The sequence below is a fragment of the Podarcis raffonei genome, chromosome Z, assembly GCF_027172205.1.
Source record: "Podarcis raffonei isolate rPodRaf1 chromosome Z, rPodRaf1.pri, whole genome shotgun sequence".
NCBI classification, from domain to species: Eukaryota; Metazoa; Chordata; class Lepidosauria; order Squamata; family Lacertidae; genus Podarcis; species Podarcis raffonei.
In genome coordinates, this window is record NC_070621.1 from 16,020,050 (window position 1) to 16,036,586 (window position 16,537).

Below are 16,537 nucleotides of genomic sequence, written 5' to 3' on the forward strand. Positions count from 1 at the left end.
GGTGTTATTGGGTTACTGCTTTTGGTTTGATTTTCTATATTGTGGTCTTGTTGTGAACCGCCCTGAGACCTCTGGGTATAGTGCGGTGTATAAGTTCATCTGCATGAAAAGCAGATGCTCTATCACTGAGCAATAGATACTCCCAAGGAACATAGGAAGTTGCCTTATTATCCTGCATCAGACCACTGGTTCATCTAGCTCAGTATAGCCCACCCTGGCTGGCAGTTTCTCTCCAGGGTTTCAGGTATGGGACTGTCCCAGCAATATCTGGAGGTGCCACTGGGGATTGAAGCTGGGACCTTCTGCATGCAAAGCAGATGCTCTGTACCTGAGAAATTGGTCCTGTTCTCTTAAAATAAAATAAAAAATTCTAATTTTCATGATTCTGGAAAAAGAGACTTAAACAAGAAGCTGGTTTGAATCAGCTTATAGGTACATCTATCTCAGTATTGTCAATGCTCTCCAGGAGTTCAGGAGGGGATATCCCCAGCTCTATCTAGAGACGCCACTGAGGGTTGAAGCTGGAACCTTCTGCATACAAAGCAGATGTTCTGCCATTAAGATACAACCCTTCACCAATCATTTTAATTGGGCCAAGGAGCCGAATTTATTGGTAACACACATCCACCTGGTGATGAAAAAGCAAACATTACAACAGTAGTTCTCAAAGTGGGAAGGATTACCTGGGGGCCCTAAGAAGCAAGGGGGTAGCAGGAGGGTGTAAATGGAGGTGTTAATGACTATCAGACTTTGAAAAGCTGGCTTCACAGAATCAAGTGCATTCATTTTGTTGAATTAAACTGAGTAGTTGTAACTGAACAAATGTGCAGTTAATGATTACTGTTTTGAACTTTTTTGTGTTATTATCTTCCTCAGTGGGTCATGAAAACTGCTATTCTGAATAATGATTTGTACAGGGTAGGGTAAAGTATTGGGCACTAGGGATTAATTTGTGGAACCAAGGGGGCGGTGGCCTGAAAAGGTTTAGGAGCCACTGCATCAGGAGTCTGTGGAGTGGGGAGTAAGTAACAACCTCAATGGAGGGTGTAGAAGCCATAACACACAAGAGAGAGAATGGAGGAATTGTTTCCATGCAATTTTTCAGCTCCTTCATAAAACAATGGAAGAGAATTTACCTCAAAAAGTATAAAATAGAGCTGGAAGTTTCAGAAAATGGAACCAGAATGACCAAAAGGGTAGAGTGACTCCTCTATGAAAAAAGGTTGCAGTGTTGGAGGCTTTTTAGTTTAGAGAAAAGGCAAGGAAGAGGTGACATGATGGAAGCTTATTAAATTATGTGTGGAGTGGAGACAGTGGATGGGGTGGGAATTCTTCCTTTCTCCTAATACTTGGACTCATGGTCATCCAATGAAGCTGAATGTTGGTGGATTCAGGACATTTAAAAGAAAGTCATTCTTCGTGCAGCATGTATTTGACTGTGGAACTCAGTGCCACAAGAGGGGATTATATCCACCAACTTAGATGGCTTTAAAGCAGACAAATCTGAGGAGGAGGATAAGGCTATCAAGAGTTACTAGCCATAATAACTCTGTCTCCAAAGTCAGAGGCAGCAATGGTTCTGAATACCAGTTGCTGGAAACCACAGGAGGGGAGAGCTGCTCATGTGCTTAGGTCCTGCTTGAAGATCTACCACTAGGGCATCTGGGTGGCTACTGTGAAAACAGGATGCTGGATTAGATCGGCCATTGGCCTGATCCAGCACGGCTCTTCTTATGCTCGATGAGGCTGAATAAATTGTTTCTACCCAACGCCACGCTAAATTGGAAATCAATCCAACTGCGCAACTCTTTCCCTACGTGAAAGATACATGAACCACTTTCCCAGTGACTTGTGAACTTTGCAAAGTCACTGGCAGAGCCACAGAAGAGCTCCTTGTTCAATGAGAGAGCGCCATACTGAAAGGGCACATTAATTTGTCACACACCGTTGCCGACATGTCCTGTTCTCGTCAGCGAGAATGCCGTCAACACAGCACATAAAGGGGAGAAAAGCACCTTGTCATTAGCGACCGTCATTTCCCGCCGACTCCAGTCATTCAGTGAGGTCACCAACATGCATCTGAAATCCATTGAGGAGGACAGCGACAGCACCCCCCTGAAGGGACTGGGAGTCTGTGGGGGTGAGCCGTTTGCAAAGAAGAGAAGAGAACGGGAAGCAAGACACTTTTCCCGCCTGCTCCTGCGATCTGGGGTCACTGACAGTGCAGAACAAAGTGCCCAAGAGTGCAGAAGGAATGAGACAGAGAGTGATACTTGAATTTTTTTCTTCCTCTAAAAAAGAAGAAGCTAAGTTCCCTTTGCAGGAGGGGTTGGACCGGAGATGAGGATGCCAGCATGGAGCAAATTGAACCAGTTGAGACAGTAAGCGTTAGGTTGGGAGGGGGAGAGTTTGTGTTTGGAGTGGGGAGTGATTGGATAAGGTTGGTGGGAAACACTTTGAGCTCTAAATGTTGTTGGACTACAACTCCCATAATCTGCAGCCAAATTCTTTGGCTGTGATTCCTGCACTGAGGAGGGATTGGACTAGATTGCCCTTTGAGTCCCTTCCAATTCTACAATTCTATGAGACACTGGTGGTGCCATTATCAGAGATGGAGGTGCCTGAATGAGCCTTTAGATACAGCAGAAGAAAAGCTTGTGTCTTAGGGATAAACGGTCAGCATTTCAGTGTGGGATCATCAGGCTTGTTACAGGGGAAGCAGGTGGGCAACCTTTGGTGGGCATGCTAATTGTGTAGGAAAGATCACCACTCTGATGAAACGCAGTTGACCTCAACGTGTGTGTGTGTGTGTGTGTGAGAGAGAGAGAGAGAGAGAGAGAGAGAGAGAGAGCGCCAGCAGAGTGTAGTGGTGCACTTCCTCAAGTTCTCTCTCTTAACCAACAGAAAGGTGAGGCAAAAAGGGCTCCTGATCCAGGCACAACCTGGAAAGTCATGCAAAACAGACATAAAGGGCAAGTGTGGTGTAGTAGTTAGTGCTGGACTAGGATCTGAGAGACCAAGGTTCGAATCCCCACTCAGCCATGAAGCTCACTGGGTGACCTTGGGCCAGCCACTCATTCTAACAGTGTTGTTGGGATTAAACAAGGAGAGGGAGAACCATGTGGTTCCACTTGAGCTCCTGGAAAAAAGGGGGGATGTAAATGCAATAAATGAATTAAATAAATAAATAAATAAATAAATAAATAAATAAATAGTGTCTGAGATGGTCGGGGGTGGGGAACAGTAGTGCCATGATGGTAGGCATGGATCCACTTACTACAATAAACAGCATACATGCACGAACACACCCAAAATAGCAAGGCTGGCTCATCACACGTTGAAATAAGTGGAATAATGTACATTGACATCTGAAAAATTAAAAGGGGAAAGGTTGTACCTTGGAAACAGAGCATCTGCTTTGCACGCAGAAGGTCTCAGCTTCAACCCTAGTGGTTTCTCCAAGTAGGGCTGGGAAAGACTCCCTGCCTGAAACACTGGAGAGTTGCTGCCAGTCAGTATAGGCAATAAAGGAAAGCTGTCTGTGGACAAACGCCAGCTCCCTCCGCCTGAAAAGAAAGATGAGCACTACACCCTATAGTCTCCTTTGGCTTGGGTTAACCGTCCAGGGATCCTTTTCCTTTACCTTTACCTTATGGGTAATATTGAGCTAGATGGGAGTCTCTCCCACCTGAAGATATATTCTAGTCTTTGATTACACATGCACCAAATTGAAGTTTTCTGAGTGGTTTAGAAGTACTGTAATCTTTTTCAAATGTACTCTGGTGGGTGTGGGTGTGTACGTTTCCCTGTGGGGTGGAGAAAGAGATGTACAAATGTCCCATTTGCAGATTGCCGCCCCCCCGCCCAGTGACTGGGGTTGTTTCCAGCATGTCAACATTCCTAAGTCACAGAGGAAGCATCCCGGAAAGGAAATAGAGACCTCCCACACGGCACCAAGCTCAGCCCAAGTTTCTTTCAAGACAGACACTGACAATGCCCCCAAAAAGTTGATCAAGTCACCCACCAGCTATTAGATTGCTCAGAGGCCATTTCCCCAGACAAAGAATGTAAAGTGCTAGCAATAATTGCAGCACACTGAAAGGTCAAAATCCTCCAGACAGCAAGAATGGCAAAGATGCTTAATGGAGAGAAGCGGGAGAGGCACACAATCCAGACAATAGCGGGAGGAGAAAGGAATCACTAAAAAGCACAAGATGACAAGGAGAGAGGAGGATGGAAGGTGTGTTGAAAAGGTGGGGGTGGGGGGTGGGGAGAGAGAGAGAGAGAGAGAGACAGAGAAAGAGACTTTCTGAGAACTCCAGTAACTGTAAAGCGCGAATGATGATTCGGGGTGGGGAGAGAAAAGGGGTGTCATTATGGGCAATTTACTGGCTCAGGGGAAGGAAGGAAAGAAGGAAGGATGGGGAAGAGCTCATTTTGCACAAAGAGCTGTGGTGATTAGGAATGAAGGTTTCATCATGAGGTTTTATTGTAAAATCACAGAGGAGGTAGAAACACTGGTACACCACATCAGGAGTGAGAAAGACTGAAAGGCAGGAGTGATGGAAGGGACAAGGGCATCCTGGGGGTTATGACCACACAGGGGCAAGGAGGTGAGGGTTTTCATTGGCTGCCAGCCACGATGTGTATGCTCTGCCACCACAGTTGGAGGCAGCAATTTTTCTGAATGCCAGCTGCTGGAAACCACAGGATGTGGGAGAGCTTTTGCACTCAGGTCCTGCTCGTGGGTTTCCCATAAAGGGCTTGAGGGTTTCCCAAATGGCCACTGTGAGAACAGGAGGCTGGACTAGATGGGCCACTGGCCTGATCCCATGTTTTTGTGACAGAATTGGACCCTCACACACCATCTCAGAATCTATTTGGTCCAGTACTGTAATGCCATTATACTAAAAAGACAGGAAGCTGTCTCATGCTGAATCAGACCATGGGTTTATCTAGCAGAGTATTGTCCACAATGACTGCCCAATGTTCTCCAGGGTTTCAGCCAGGGGTGTCTCTCCAAGTCCCATCTGGAGATGACAGAAATTGAACCTGGGACCTTCTGCTTGCAAGGCAAGAAATTCCACCACTGAACTATTGTCCTTCCCCTAAGAATTCCAGGGCTCATGGTTGTGAAGAAAGCACTGGCTTATATAGGAACACATGAAATTTCCTTATACCGAGTCAAACCATTGCTCCATCTAGCTCAGTATCATTTACAATGGCAGTGGCTTCCCAGGGTTTCAGGCAAAGGTGGATCTGTAACACTCCTGGGGGTGGGGAGAAGAGCTGTGAGAGGATTTTTTTAGGGTGGAGGGAAACAGCTGGTATGGGAAGGATTGAAATCTCCCCCACTTTCTCTGCTGCAAAGTGAACTCTTGCTCAGGTTCACATTATACACAGTTGCAGGGTTGAGTGTGCAGCATCACCACCCCCAAAATAGCTGAACGTCTGGGTTTGCCAGCTGCTAAGCTGTGCAGGGATGCAACATACCCTTGGCAGGAAAAATAATCCAGAAGCAAGACGTGATTCCCCAAGGAGTGCCTGTGTGTTCCAAGACACAGCACACAACATTAATGTGCTACTGTAAAGCTGCATCGCTCTGTCTGTGAAATATTGTATTAACAGACTCTGTAGCAGGCTAGTGGTGGAAGGGAAGGTGTTCCATTTTCTTCTGTAAGAACAGAAGCAGAGTCCTGCTGGATCAGGCCAAAGGCTCACATAGTACAACCCTGTCTTCACAGTCGCCACCCAGATGCCCCAGTGGGAAACTAACAAGCACAGCCTGAGCACTACCAAACTCTGCCTACTTGTACTTCCCAGCAAACAAGAGCCTTTTACAGTGGAGCTGTTTGATAGCCTTATTTATCCATCATGAATCTGTCTAATCACTCTTTTAAAGAAATCCAAGTTAGTGGCTGTCACTGCCACCATTTTTTAAAGTATGTTTTAACTGCTCTATAATGTTTTTCTTTTTAAATTGTGGATCCATTTGCAGCCCTGGGGTCTTTCAACAGGAAACAAATGAGCAAGCAAATCATAGCATTATTTTGTATAGCAGCACAAAGTTTTCCTACCTGTGGATGAAATTCTTCTTCTCTAGGTACTCCATAGCAGAGGAGATCTGGGTGGCCATGTAGAGGAGCACAACAGCATTCACCTCCTGCCTGTTGCAGTCCCGCAGGTAATCCAAGAGGTTTCCATATGTCATGAACTCGGTGATGATGTAAAACGGAGGCTCCCGTGTGCATACGCCTATGAAACATTTAAAAATGAACAAATTAGACTTTAACAATAAATCCTGCTAAAGAAAGAAAATCATAATTTATGATTTGCAGTATTAATTCTGGGTTGTATCCATTGTTAGGCCACCTTCACACCATGCATTTAAAGCACTATGATACCACTGCAAACCTCTCCCACAAAGAATTGTGGCTTGTTAAGGGTGCTGAGACACCTATTGGCCTTCCAAAACTACAGTTCTCAGTGTGGTTTAACAATCAATCCCTTTTCCTAGGGAACCCTTAATTTTCTGAAAGGAGCTCAAGGTGGTGTTTATGATTCTTCCCCCGCACCCTTTCATTTAATGCCCACAACAAACCTGCAAGGTGGGTTAGGCTGAGAAGCAGTGACTAGCCCTACAGTTACCCAGTGAGCTTCATGGCTGTGTGGCAATATGAATACTGGTCTCCGTGCTCCTAGACTAACACTAACTACCACACCACACTGGCTAGGAGAGACCTACTGTCTGAAACCCTGATGAGCTGCTGCCAGCCTTTGTAGACAATACTTAACTATATGGACCAAAGGTCTGACTATGTAAGGCAGCTTCCTATGACTAGGATGAATGATTTTTAAGCTAGAAGTGCTGCACTCCTATGAGGAAGGGACCACAGCTCAGTAATAAAGCATCTGATTTGCATGCAAAAGGTCCCAGGGTTCAATTCCGAGCTTCTCCAGGTACGGCTGGGAGAGTCTCCCTACCTGAAATCCTGGAGAGATGCTGCAAGTCAGTGTGGACAATACTGAGTTAGATGGTTCAAAGCTCTGACTTGAAATAAAACAACTTTCTATGGTAAGAGAAGACAAAGTTTCCTCCAGAAGCTGGTTAAAGACGTCTAAGCTTTCTGGCCTTTTATATATTAAATACAAGTATGAAGATTTAAACACACACAGACGCACAAACCTAACTCAGTTCAACTTTTAAAATTAATTGCCAGCTCCTGCCAGTGAATTGAAATGTCTCTCTGTGAAGCCTTGGTGTGGCTAAGTGGTTTATCTTCTCCTTAATGTCCTGTATTGCTGCACAAGGCTTTGGTTTGAGTCGCCCTGCTTGGTTTTTCTGACACTTACCCAGTAATTGCACCAAGTTTGGATGCTTGATCTCCTTCATTACCGCTGCTTCTTTCAAGAATTCTTCTACCTCCATAGTGTCTTCCTGCAGGAAAAGAGGTAAGGGGAGCACAGGGAGAGAGAGAATGATTTCAGCACATGGTCTAGATAATGGAATCACTGGAAATTACAGTTGCACGAACAATAATAACCTCCGGTCTCAGGCTGCGGAATATTGATAACCTCTAGCCTCAGGTTGCAGAAAATCGATAACCTCTGGTCTCAGGCTGTGGGGCATTGATAACCTCTGGCCTTATGTTGCATAATATTGATAACCTCTGGCCTCAGGCTGCAGAACATCAAAAACCTCTGGCCTCAGGCCTGCCCCTCAGTGCAGCAATGGGCTCTTTCCAATCCTTGTCTGTGCATGGATTTACTTTTGCACAACTCTATGTCATGGTCTGGTCGGACACAGAGGAATGGTGGGAGGAACCAGCTGGGGAACCCCCAAGGAAAGAAGGCTTAGAGCCCAGGGAGTGGTCAGAGGGAGAAGCCTGCAAAGAAGAGGTGTCGTAATCTGAAGACGTAACCGGGCTTAGTGAGCTGGGAGTGTTTGTGGCAGAGAGAAGTTAAGAATCAGAAGCTGAATCTGGCGAGTGCAGAGATGAGTCAGGCTGGTGAAAAGTCATGGGTGTCTCCCCCTCCTGCTGTGACACGCGCACCTCCCCCCCAATCTTCCAGAACAAGGAGAGGTATGAAAAGAGAGGAGAGATTGGCTGTATGCAGGCGCAGTATCTGATTGCTTGGAAATAGCCCTGGAGAGAAGGAGACATAGATAGCTGTGGGGAGGTAGGGACCTTCAGTCTCAGCAACTGATTCCATAGAATAAGATCCACCAGAAATTAGCCACTGCACTCATTAGGCTTGACACTCCGCAATGTCTGTGGAGATCATGTTTTTGCTAATAAAGAGTTAACTCCAACTTTGGACTGTATGATTACTGACCAGCATGCACTGGGACACTGTACTTTCCATCTCTCTCTTCCTCACAACTGCCCCTTAAATCTGGGGGTTTCTCCAATCCTCAGAAGCAGTTTGGGGAGGGTGCAGGGCATGCACGGGGTGGACGAGGGGGGAGGAGTTCCATTGTGTGAGCGCAAATCTTTGCTAATGGAACAAGTGCATTGATACCACCCTATATTTTGCTTGAAGCTCTTTTATTTTATATTTTGCTGGTGTTGGGTTACTGCAGTTCCAGGAGACAATTTTATTCCCTATATCCAGATTAAACTCTCTCTTTATTTGTTTTGAAAAGGCCACGCAGGTACCATCCAGAGAATGGCTGAGCAATGTGGAAATCGATGCAACTTCAGAAACCGTCACCTTCCTCTGAAATATCAGAGGGGCTAATTTACATGCTGAGCCAGGGGTGGTGGTGGCTGGGTTAACTGGAATTTGGAGTAAGTCAAGAATCAATCTGTGGGCTCCTGGCTGATCCCCTGTGGGGAACCGCAAGTCAGAGGCCAAATATGGCCCCCAGGCCTCTCTATGGGGCCCTCAGGACTTGCTTCAGGCCACACCTGAATGTGGAGGGTCTGTTAACCTATTAAGCTGCCAACAGTCCTCCCCAATGAATTTGTTTAGTCAGTGTTCAAAGCCATCAAAACTAGTTTCCATCAGCACACCTTGATGAGTTAATGAAGTATTATATAAAAAGACACACTTTTGCCTGTCCAGATCTACTGACAAACAACTTCCCCAGGTGACCCCAAGTTTTAATATCATGGAGGAAAAAGGATCCCCTTCCTTGTTCTCTTTCCATGGAATTATGCATAACACAGATAAATTCCACAAACTGCTGCCATCCCTACATTAATAATCTTTTCCCTCCTTGCTTCCTGCATCTTGTGTGAGACATGACACTTAAGGTTTGATTAGGTAGTCAATATTCGCAGAGGGAGGATGTATCAGTAGCTAAAAAAGTTCAGAAGCATATACCAGAGTGGAGAAATCTCTGGTCCTTTAGATTCCAACTCCCATCATCCCTCCAGATGTCACTGGACTCCTGTTCCAACCATCCTTCCAGACATCAGTGGACTTCAACTCCCATCATCCCTAACCATGATGGTTACTGAACCTCATGGGAGTTGAGAGGGTGACATGGGGGGAGGGGTCAACAAGTTCACTGTTCCTGTCACATATAATCTACAAATACAAAATGAGGAAAACCCAGTGTGGTGTAGTGGTTAGAGTGTAAGACTAGGAATTGGAAAACCAGGATTTCAATCTCCCACTCGACCATGAAGTTCTCTGGATGGCCATTCGCCAGTCATCATCTCCCAACCACACAGGGCTGTTGTGGAGATTAAGTGTGGAGAACTACATACACTGCCTTCCTGATCTGGAGATGCTTTAAAAAGTATTAAGAAGAGGGGCCTCATTGGCTTCAACCAAAATTCCATCTAGTCCAGTATCCGATTCGCTCCCCAATTGCTTGTCTCCAGCCACTAAAACTCAGTGGCACATTGCCTCTCTGGAAACTGTGGCTAACAGCACAAGCAGAATTCTTTAGCTGTGATTCCTGCATTGAAGGGGTCCGATTCCAACTATACAAGTCTAGAAGAGCTTCTGCAACAGAATTCTGCCCCCCTCAGAGTTTGCAATGGAACCCGAACCATGGAGAGAAAGTTTTGCATTTTAAAAGCCACTGCCTCTCTCTTTTTCCCCGCAGTGTCTTCCACCGCCACAGTTAAAATTGCATTATGATGTTATTAGCAGAAAGCCATCTCGGCTTGGCCTCACTCTGGAGTGAGGAAGGTACGGTTCCTGCTCAGCGGGGCGTAGAGTCCAAGATAAACAGAAGCTTGGGTGGCCAGAAGGTCATTTGCAAAGCATGGCTGGGAGGAGGCTGTGCCTTTACAGACAATGCTGTTCTCTGTCCCTGGGCTTCTTTCTTTCTGGGCAGGAAAACAAAACATTGATGGGGGATAAGGCAGAAAATGGCAGAAGGGGATACTGGGAGGTGGGAAAATGGCACAGAGGCAGCACCACTGTGAAACGGAGAAGAAACCTTGGGATTTCAGATGCTAGGAAAAGGGGAGATCCAGCCCAATGCCACCTGCTTGCTGGAATTTCTCCTGCACAGGGGCTAGTAAAATGAATGAGAGCTACACTAGATTGTGGCCTCCACTTTTTTCAATGGGGCTTGCACAGATTAATTTTTTAGTTGTTGTTGTTTAGTTGTTTAGTCGTGTCCGACTCTTCGTGACCCCATGGACCAGAACACGCCAGGCACTCCTGTCTTCCACTGCCTCCCGCAGTTTGGTCAAACTCATGCTGGTAGCTTCGAGAAATTTTTTGGTACATCCCTGCATTTATACCTCACCTTCTTCCCCAAAGAGTTCAGGGTGGTGTACATAGTAGTCCCCCCCCCCCATTTAATCCCCACGACCACGTGAGGAAAGTTAGGCTGAGAGACAGTGACTGGCCCAAGGTCACACCCAGTGTGCTTCATGGCCAAGTGGGTGATTTGAACCCTGGTCTCCCAAGTCCTAGTCTGGTACTCTAATCACCACACTGTACCAACTCTAATTTGGTGTGAGAGTTTTTTCTGCTAGAGGTGCTTGAATGTATCTGGCCAGCCCTGAGGACTAAAGATGTTCCTGTTCCCAGCTGCTAGGAATCACAAGTGGGGAGAGTGCTACCATTGCACTCAGGTCCTGGTTACAGGCTTCTGTTCGAGGTATCTGGTTGACCACTGTGAGGACAGTATGCTGTACTAGATGAGCCTTTGGAACGATTCAGCTGGCAGGCCCGTCTTATGTTCTTAAAATCTGGCTCAGTGCTCATTTTGCTGTTCGGCATTTTCACCCCATCCATGTATTTGCTTCCAATTAGTTTGACTGGCAGCTGGCAGGTGACTTCCTCTCCCTAGCCAACAGAAACCGGGCTAATAAAAAGTAAGCAAGGATGATGTCTGAACGGTAAGGCGAAGGGTAAAAAAATAAGTCTGGCTATAAATCACACAGCCGAGAAACCTAGTGGTTAGTGCTGGCTGTGAAGAATCTTAACTTCTAAACAAGTTTCTTGTCCTCAAGAATCTTCTTCAGAACTCTGGAGACATGTTGGCTAGGCATGCTAAATAAAGGTTCACAATCCAGGTTGGCTTTATAGCCTTTGAGCCTGGGAGTGGTGGTCAAGAGACAGAGTTACCCCATGCTGTGATTTCCTGTCCTTCTACATTCTGTTTACTTAATAAGCCATTTATTTTCTTATAGAGAGAGGGTGTGAAAGGAATCTACATGAGGCTACCGACTGAGAACCCACAGAACAGAGTCCAGCTCTCATGAGCTCTACAATGCAGCTTCTCTTCTAGAGCTGGGCAAATCTATCAATTTTTGTTTCTCCTGGATTCACTCACCTCACCCCTTAGTTTTAAGTTCAGCTCTCCACATTTCCATGGCATTTTAGAGTCAAATATTAGCATTTTGCAAGCATTTTTTCCCCTTATTACCATCCTCGTTGTCATTACCAGCTGGTCTCACAGTGGGTTGCAACAGCTTACAAGGAATGGGGAACTTCAGGAATGTGGCCCTCCAGCCTTCTCTATCTGGCCCTTAGGACTCTTCCCAGGCCACATCCCTCCTAGTCCTTCCCTAAGTGCTTCTGTTTGTCCAGAATATGCTCTTGAATTGCAATGATGCCTAGAGACAATGCCCCTGTGACTCTGGACAAATAGAAACAACAGAGCATGTGCTTCTCCAGAGTCTTTACTATAGAGACATTCGTACTAGCCTCATCTTACCATTACTGAATAAGTACCCAGGGCACACAGGACAATTTTATACTTCCCTGCTGCTTTCAGATACCAACCCTGCTACAACATTCGTTGCCAGATTCTGCACAGGAGGGCTCAAAATTCGTCAGATGATGACTAGTGCCACAAACTAGATATAATGAGCACTCATATTAGAGTGCTCTATAGACTGATAGCTATAGTCTTATACAGGGGTACCTCGGGTTACTTACGCTTCAGGTTACATAAGCTTCAGGTTACAGACTCTGCTAACCCATAAATATTACCTCAGGTTAAGAACTTTGCTTCAGGATGAAAACAGAAATTGTGCTCCGGCGGCGCGGCAGCAGCGGGAGGCCCCATTAGCTAAAGTGGTGCTTCAGGTTAAGAACAGTTTCAGGTTAAGAACAGACCTCCAGAATGAATTAAGTATGTAACCAGAGATACCACTGTATATACTAACCTTTTACGCTCTTCCACTCCTGTCTAATGTTCTTAATCCTTCTTTTAGACTCTCTTAGCTTCTTCTGGATCCTTATAGACTTTTATATATACTTTCTGTCTTAACTCCTTTTAGGTTTTTTTTAAATAATTAAAGATTTTAAATGATTACCGTATTTTTTCCATCTATAAGACACCCCCATGTATAAGACGCCCCCTATTTGGGGGGACTCTGATTTAAGAAAATGGGGGGAGATACTATCCGTGTATAAGACAAACCCAGATTTTGAACATTATTTTAGAATTTAAAAAATTGTCTTATACACAGGAAAGTACGGTATATCCCTCCCTCCTTATGCTGGTGTACGACTGTAATAAAGATTTGTTGTTGCTGTTGCAATGATGCCTTTTGCTTGCCTTGATGGAAGATGGAGAGACGGGTGGGGTTTTTTTCATGGCTGGATTATTATATTTATGTATTATTACTACAGTGGTACCTCGGGTTACAGACGCTTCAGGTTACAGACTCCACTAACCCAGAAATAGTACCTCGGGTTAAGAACTTTGCTTCAGGATGAGAACAGAAATCATGCAGTGGTGGCACAGCAGCAGCAGGAGGCCCCATTAGCTAAAGTGGTACCTCAGGTTAAGAACAGTTTCAGGTTAAGAACAGACCTCCAGAACGAATTAAGTTCTTAACCCGAGGTACCACTGTATTATTATTATTATTATTATTGTTACCTGTGCCTCACTAGCAGGTCCCAACAATTTATAATTCAGAACACTTAAAACAGATTACAACCACAGGAATGGGGTGGGCCCTGAAACACACATCTCAGGTGTCAAAAAGTCAGGGTAAATAGGTGCTTCGGAAAGCTGTATAATGGAGGTGCTAGATGCACCACTATGGGGGGGAAATTCCACAACTTAGGGGCTATTACAAGGGAATGTCCTCCCATGGGCTGCCACCCTCCCCCAAATTTCTGAGGGAGGTGAAACTACAAAAAGCCCCTCCCCCCACTGATCTTAACACTCATGAGGATCTGTAAGAAAGGAGGCAATATCTGAGATATTTGGGACCCGAGTCATATATTAAGTTTTAAATGCTATTTTCACTCATGTATACATTGTTAGGCACACTTTGCCCAAATATACACATTTTGTAAACATTACCTTTCTGGAGAACCACACTGAAAATTTCAGAGAAGTGCAAATTCAGGAAAAAACCTTGCACCTGGTTTTGTTCATGGTTCCAGAAAGTGCAAATTAAAATGCAAACTGAATTGAGTTTCTCCTCCATCCTTATTCCCTTTCACCCTTTGCTGTGGAATTCTGACTTCCTGGTTTGTTTGTTTGTTTGTTTGTTTGTTTGTTTGTTTGTTTCATTTATGCTGGTGAACATGGTTCTCCCCCTCCTTGCTTAATCCCCGCAACAACCCTGTGAGGAGGGCTAGGGTGAGAGGAAGTGACTGGCCCAGGGTCACTCAGTGAGTTTCATGGCCAAGTGGGGATTTGAACCCTGGTCTCTCCCAGGTCCTAGTCAAAGATGCTAACCACTACACCACACTGCCTCTGCTTCTATGATGCAATGAAAAACCTCTTCCAGAATCTCTGTCTTAGCTCCTTGATGTACACCTCATTTTCCTCCTCTTCCAGGAAGACCACAGCCTGCATGAAATATCAGGGGAAGCCTGACAGTAGCAATAATTTGTTTGTAAGCCTACTGGGAATGAAAAGATTCCAGGCTGACTGATCTTCAGCCTCCCACAAGGCTGGGGCTGGAAAGAGGCCGTGACCAACGTCAGCTGCAGGATGGATGTCTCAAACATGACCCTCCAGAGGCACCCAGGTGGGTCAGGCTGCTGGATTCAATCACATCACATCATCAGAGGAAATGGAGCAAGCGCCTGGCCAGATCTGTAGGACCACAGAAAACCTGGGGGATGGGGGGGAGGGAGAGAGAAATCAAGCTCTTGTGTGCTAAAACAATGGAGAGGCCTGGGATGATTTGCTTGTCTTGATGCAGGCAACAAAAGCTCTGCAAAAGGGGAATGGTTGTGGGGCAAAATATTCTGCAACCTAAGGCCAGAGGTTTTTGATGTTCCACAGCCTGAGGCCAGAGGTTTTCAATGTTTTCAGGTTGCAGAATATCAATAACCTCTGGCCTCAGACTGCGGTACATTGTAAACCTTTAGCCTCAAATGCCTGATCATCTTGGATGCCCTTCTCTGTACATGTTCCAGCTTGTCATTATCCTTCTTAAATTGTGGCGCCCAGAACTGGACACATTACTCCAGGTGGGGTCTGACCAAAGCAGAATAAAGTTATTCTATTACTTCCCTTGATCTGGATACTTCTCTTGATGCAGCCTAAAATATCATTAGCTTTTTATGCTGCTGCATCACACCATTAACTCATGTTAAGCTTGTGATCCACTAAGACCCCTAGGTCCTTTTTACATGTACTACTAGTAAGCCAGGTGTCCGTCGTCTTAAATTGATGGATCTTCCTGCCAGCCCAGAAGCTGACATTTGTCCCTACTGAAATTAATTTCTCTAGTTTGGAGCCACTTCTCCAATCCGTTAAAGTAATCTTGAATCCTGATTCTTTCTTCAGTGGCACTGCCTACCCCTCCCAGCTTGGTGTCATCTGCAAATTAGATGAACACCCCCTCAATTCCTTCCTCCAAGTCATTTATAAAGAGGTTGAAAAACAATGGGCCCAGGACAGAACCCTGTGACACCCCACTTGCCACTTTTGTCCAGGATGATGAGGAACCATGAGTGAGTACTCTTTGGATTTGGTCAGTCAACCAGCTAAAAATCCACCTAACATTTATCTCATCCAGTCCACATTTTATCAGCTTCTTCACAGGAATATCAGGGAGGACTTTGTCAAAAGCCTTACTGAAATCAAGATAACTACGACTTGCATGCAGAAGATCCAGGTTTAATCTCTGGCATCCCCCCCTTAAATTCCTTCTATTAATAACCATAAGAACTGGAATCTTACTTTACTTTGAAGAGAAGAGGAATATCAAAGGCTTAAAGCTCAGGCCTTGCATTCAGAAGGTCCCAGCAACCAGTGTCTGAGCACAGGAGCACTCTCCCCTTCTGAGGCTGACATGACCATGGGGCCACAGAGATGAAGAAGTCTAAGAGTTGCTGTATCAATTCGAAAACAACCCAAGCCAAATCTCTGGGTGTAGGCTGGCGGTTTCAATCAATTGTAGGCAAGTCCTAAAGGCTGAAATGCAATCTCAGAAGTTGGGGAAACTTTTGCAAAGTCAGAGAAGTTAGGTTCTAAATTGGGGATTGTCAGAAGGAGGTTCCCTTCCATTCTGCTCCGGGCAAATCAGGTTGTCAAATATACTTGATCTCGATCTCTCTCTTTCTCTCTTGCCAAATGCAATGTGCTAATTGAAGTCTTACTTAATGGCCCTATGGAGCTCAACATTACCGAAGCACTGGACGGGGTCCCCCCGGCCCTCGTTTTTCCTCTCTGTAGGAACTACTTTGCCAAGACGCACTGAGTAGCTTCCAGCCACTTTGAAGCAGGATAATAAATAGGCTGCAGCAGGAATAATTCATCATGAGCGACGTCCGTTGAAACTACCAAGGCAGCCTCCTTCCCGTTATTATTTTAAGGTGTCGATCTTCTTTGCTGCGGGGGCAGGCACGGCGAGGGACGGAGGGAAGGGATGCCCAAAGTGCTTTGGAAACTCTTTTCTGGAAGACAAATTATACCTCTCAAGAGTTCTCCCAGCAAAGAGACCGCTAAGGGCCTGTCTCCCCCTGCTGGTGTCTAAAGACAGATATGAGATGTTTTTTTAAAAAAACAAAAAACAAAACACCACCCGGCATTCTCCACACCTTTGAAGAAGGAGCCCTAATCCTGCAGTCTAAGACTAGATTGACGGATTTAAGGAAGGTGGATTAGGAGCCCGCCTTTCAAGTGTGTTTTTAGCCA

The 16,537-nt window shown here is 45.5% G+C and overlaps 1 protein-coding gene across 2 annotated transcripts in view; it reads right to left on the bottom strand.

The window, feature by feature from the left end:
* Nucleotides 1-16,537, bottom strand: part of ABL1 (ABL proto-oncogene 1, non-receptor tyrosine kinase) — a 122,503-nt gene that overhangs the window by 18,978 nt on the left and 86,988 nt on the right. For both annotated transcript variants that reach the window (XM_053374073.1, XM_053374074.1), the window contains exons 5-6: nt 7,354-7,438; nt 6,078-6,255 (exon numbers count right to left, since the gene is read on the bottom strand). In XM_053374073.1, coding sequence (XP_053230048.1) covers nt 6,078-6,255; nt 7,354-7,438 — 263 coding nt within the window. The remainder of the gene's footprint in view (nt 1-6,077; nt 6,256-7,353; nt 7,439-16,537) is intronic.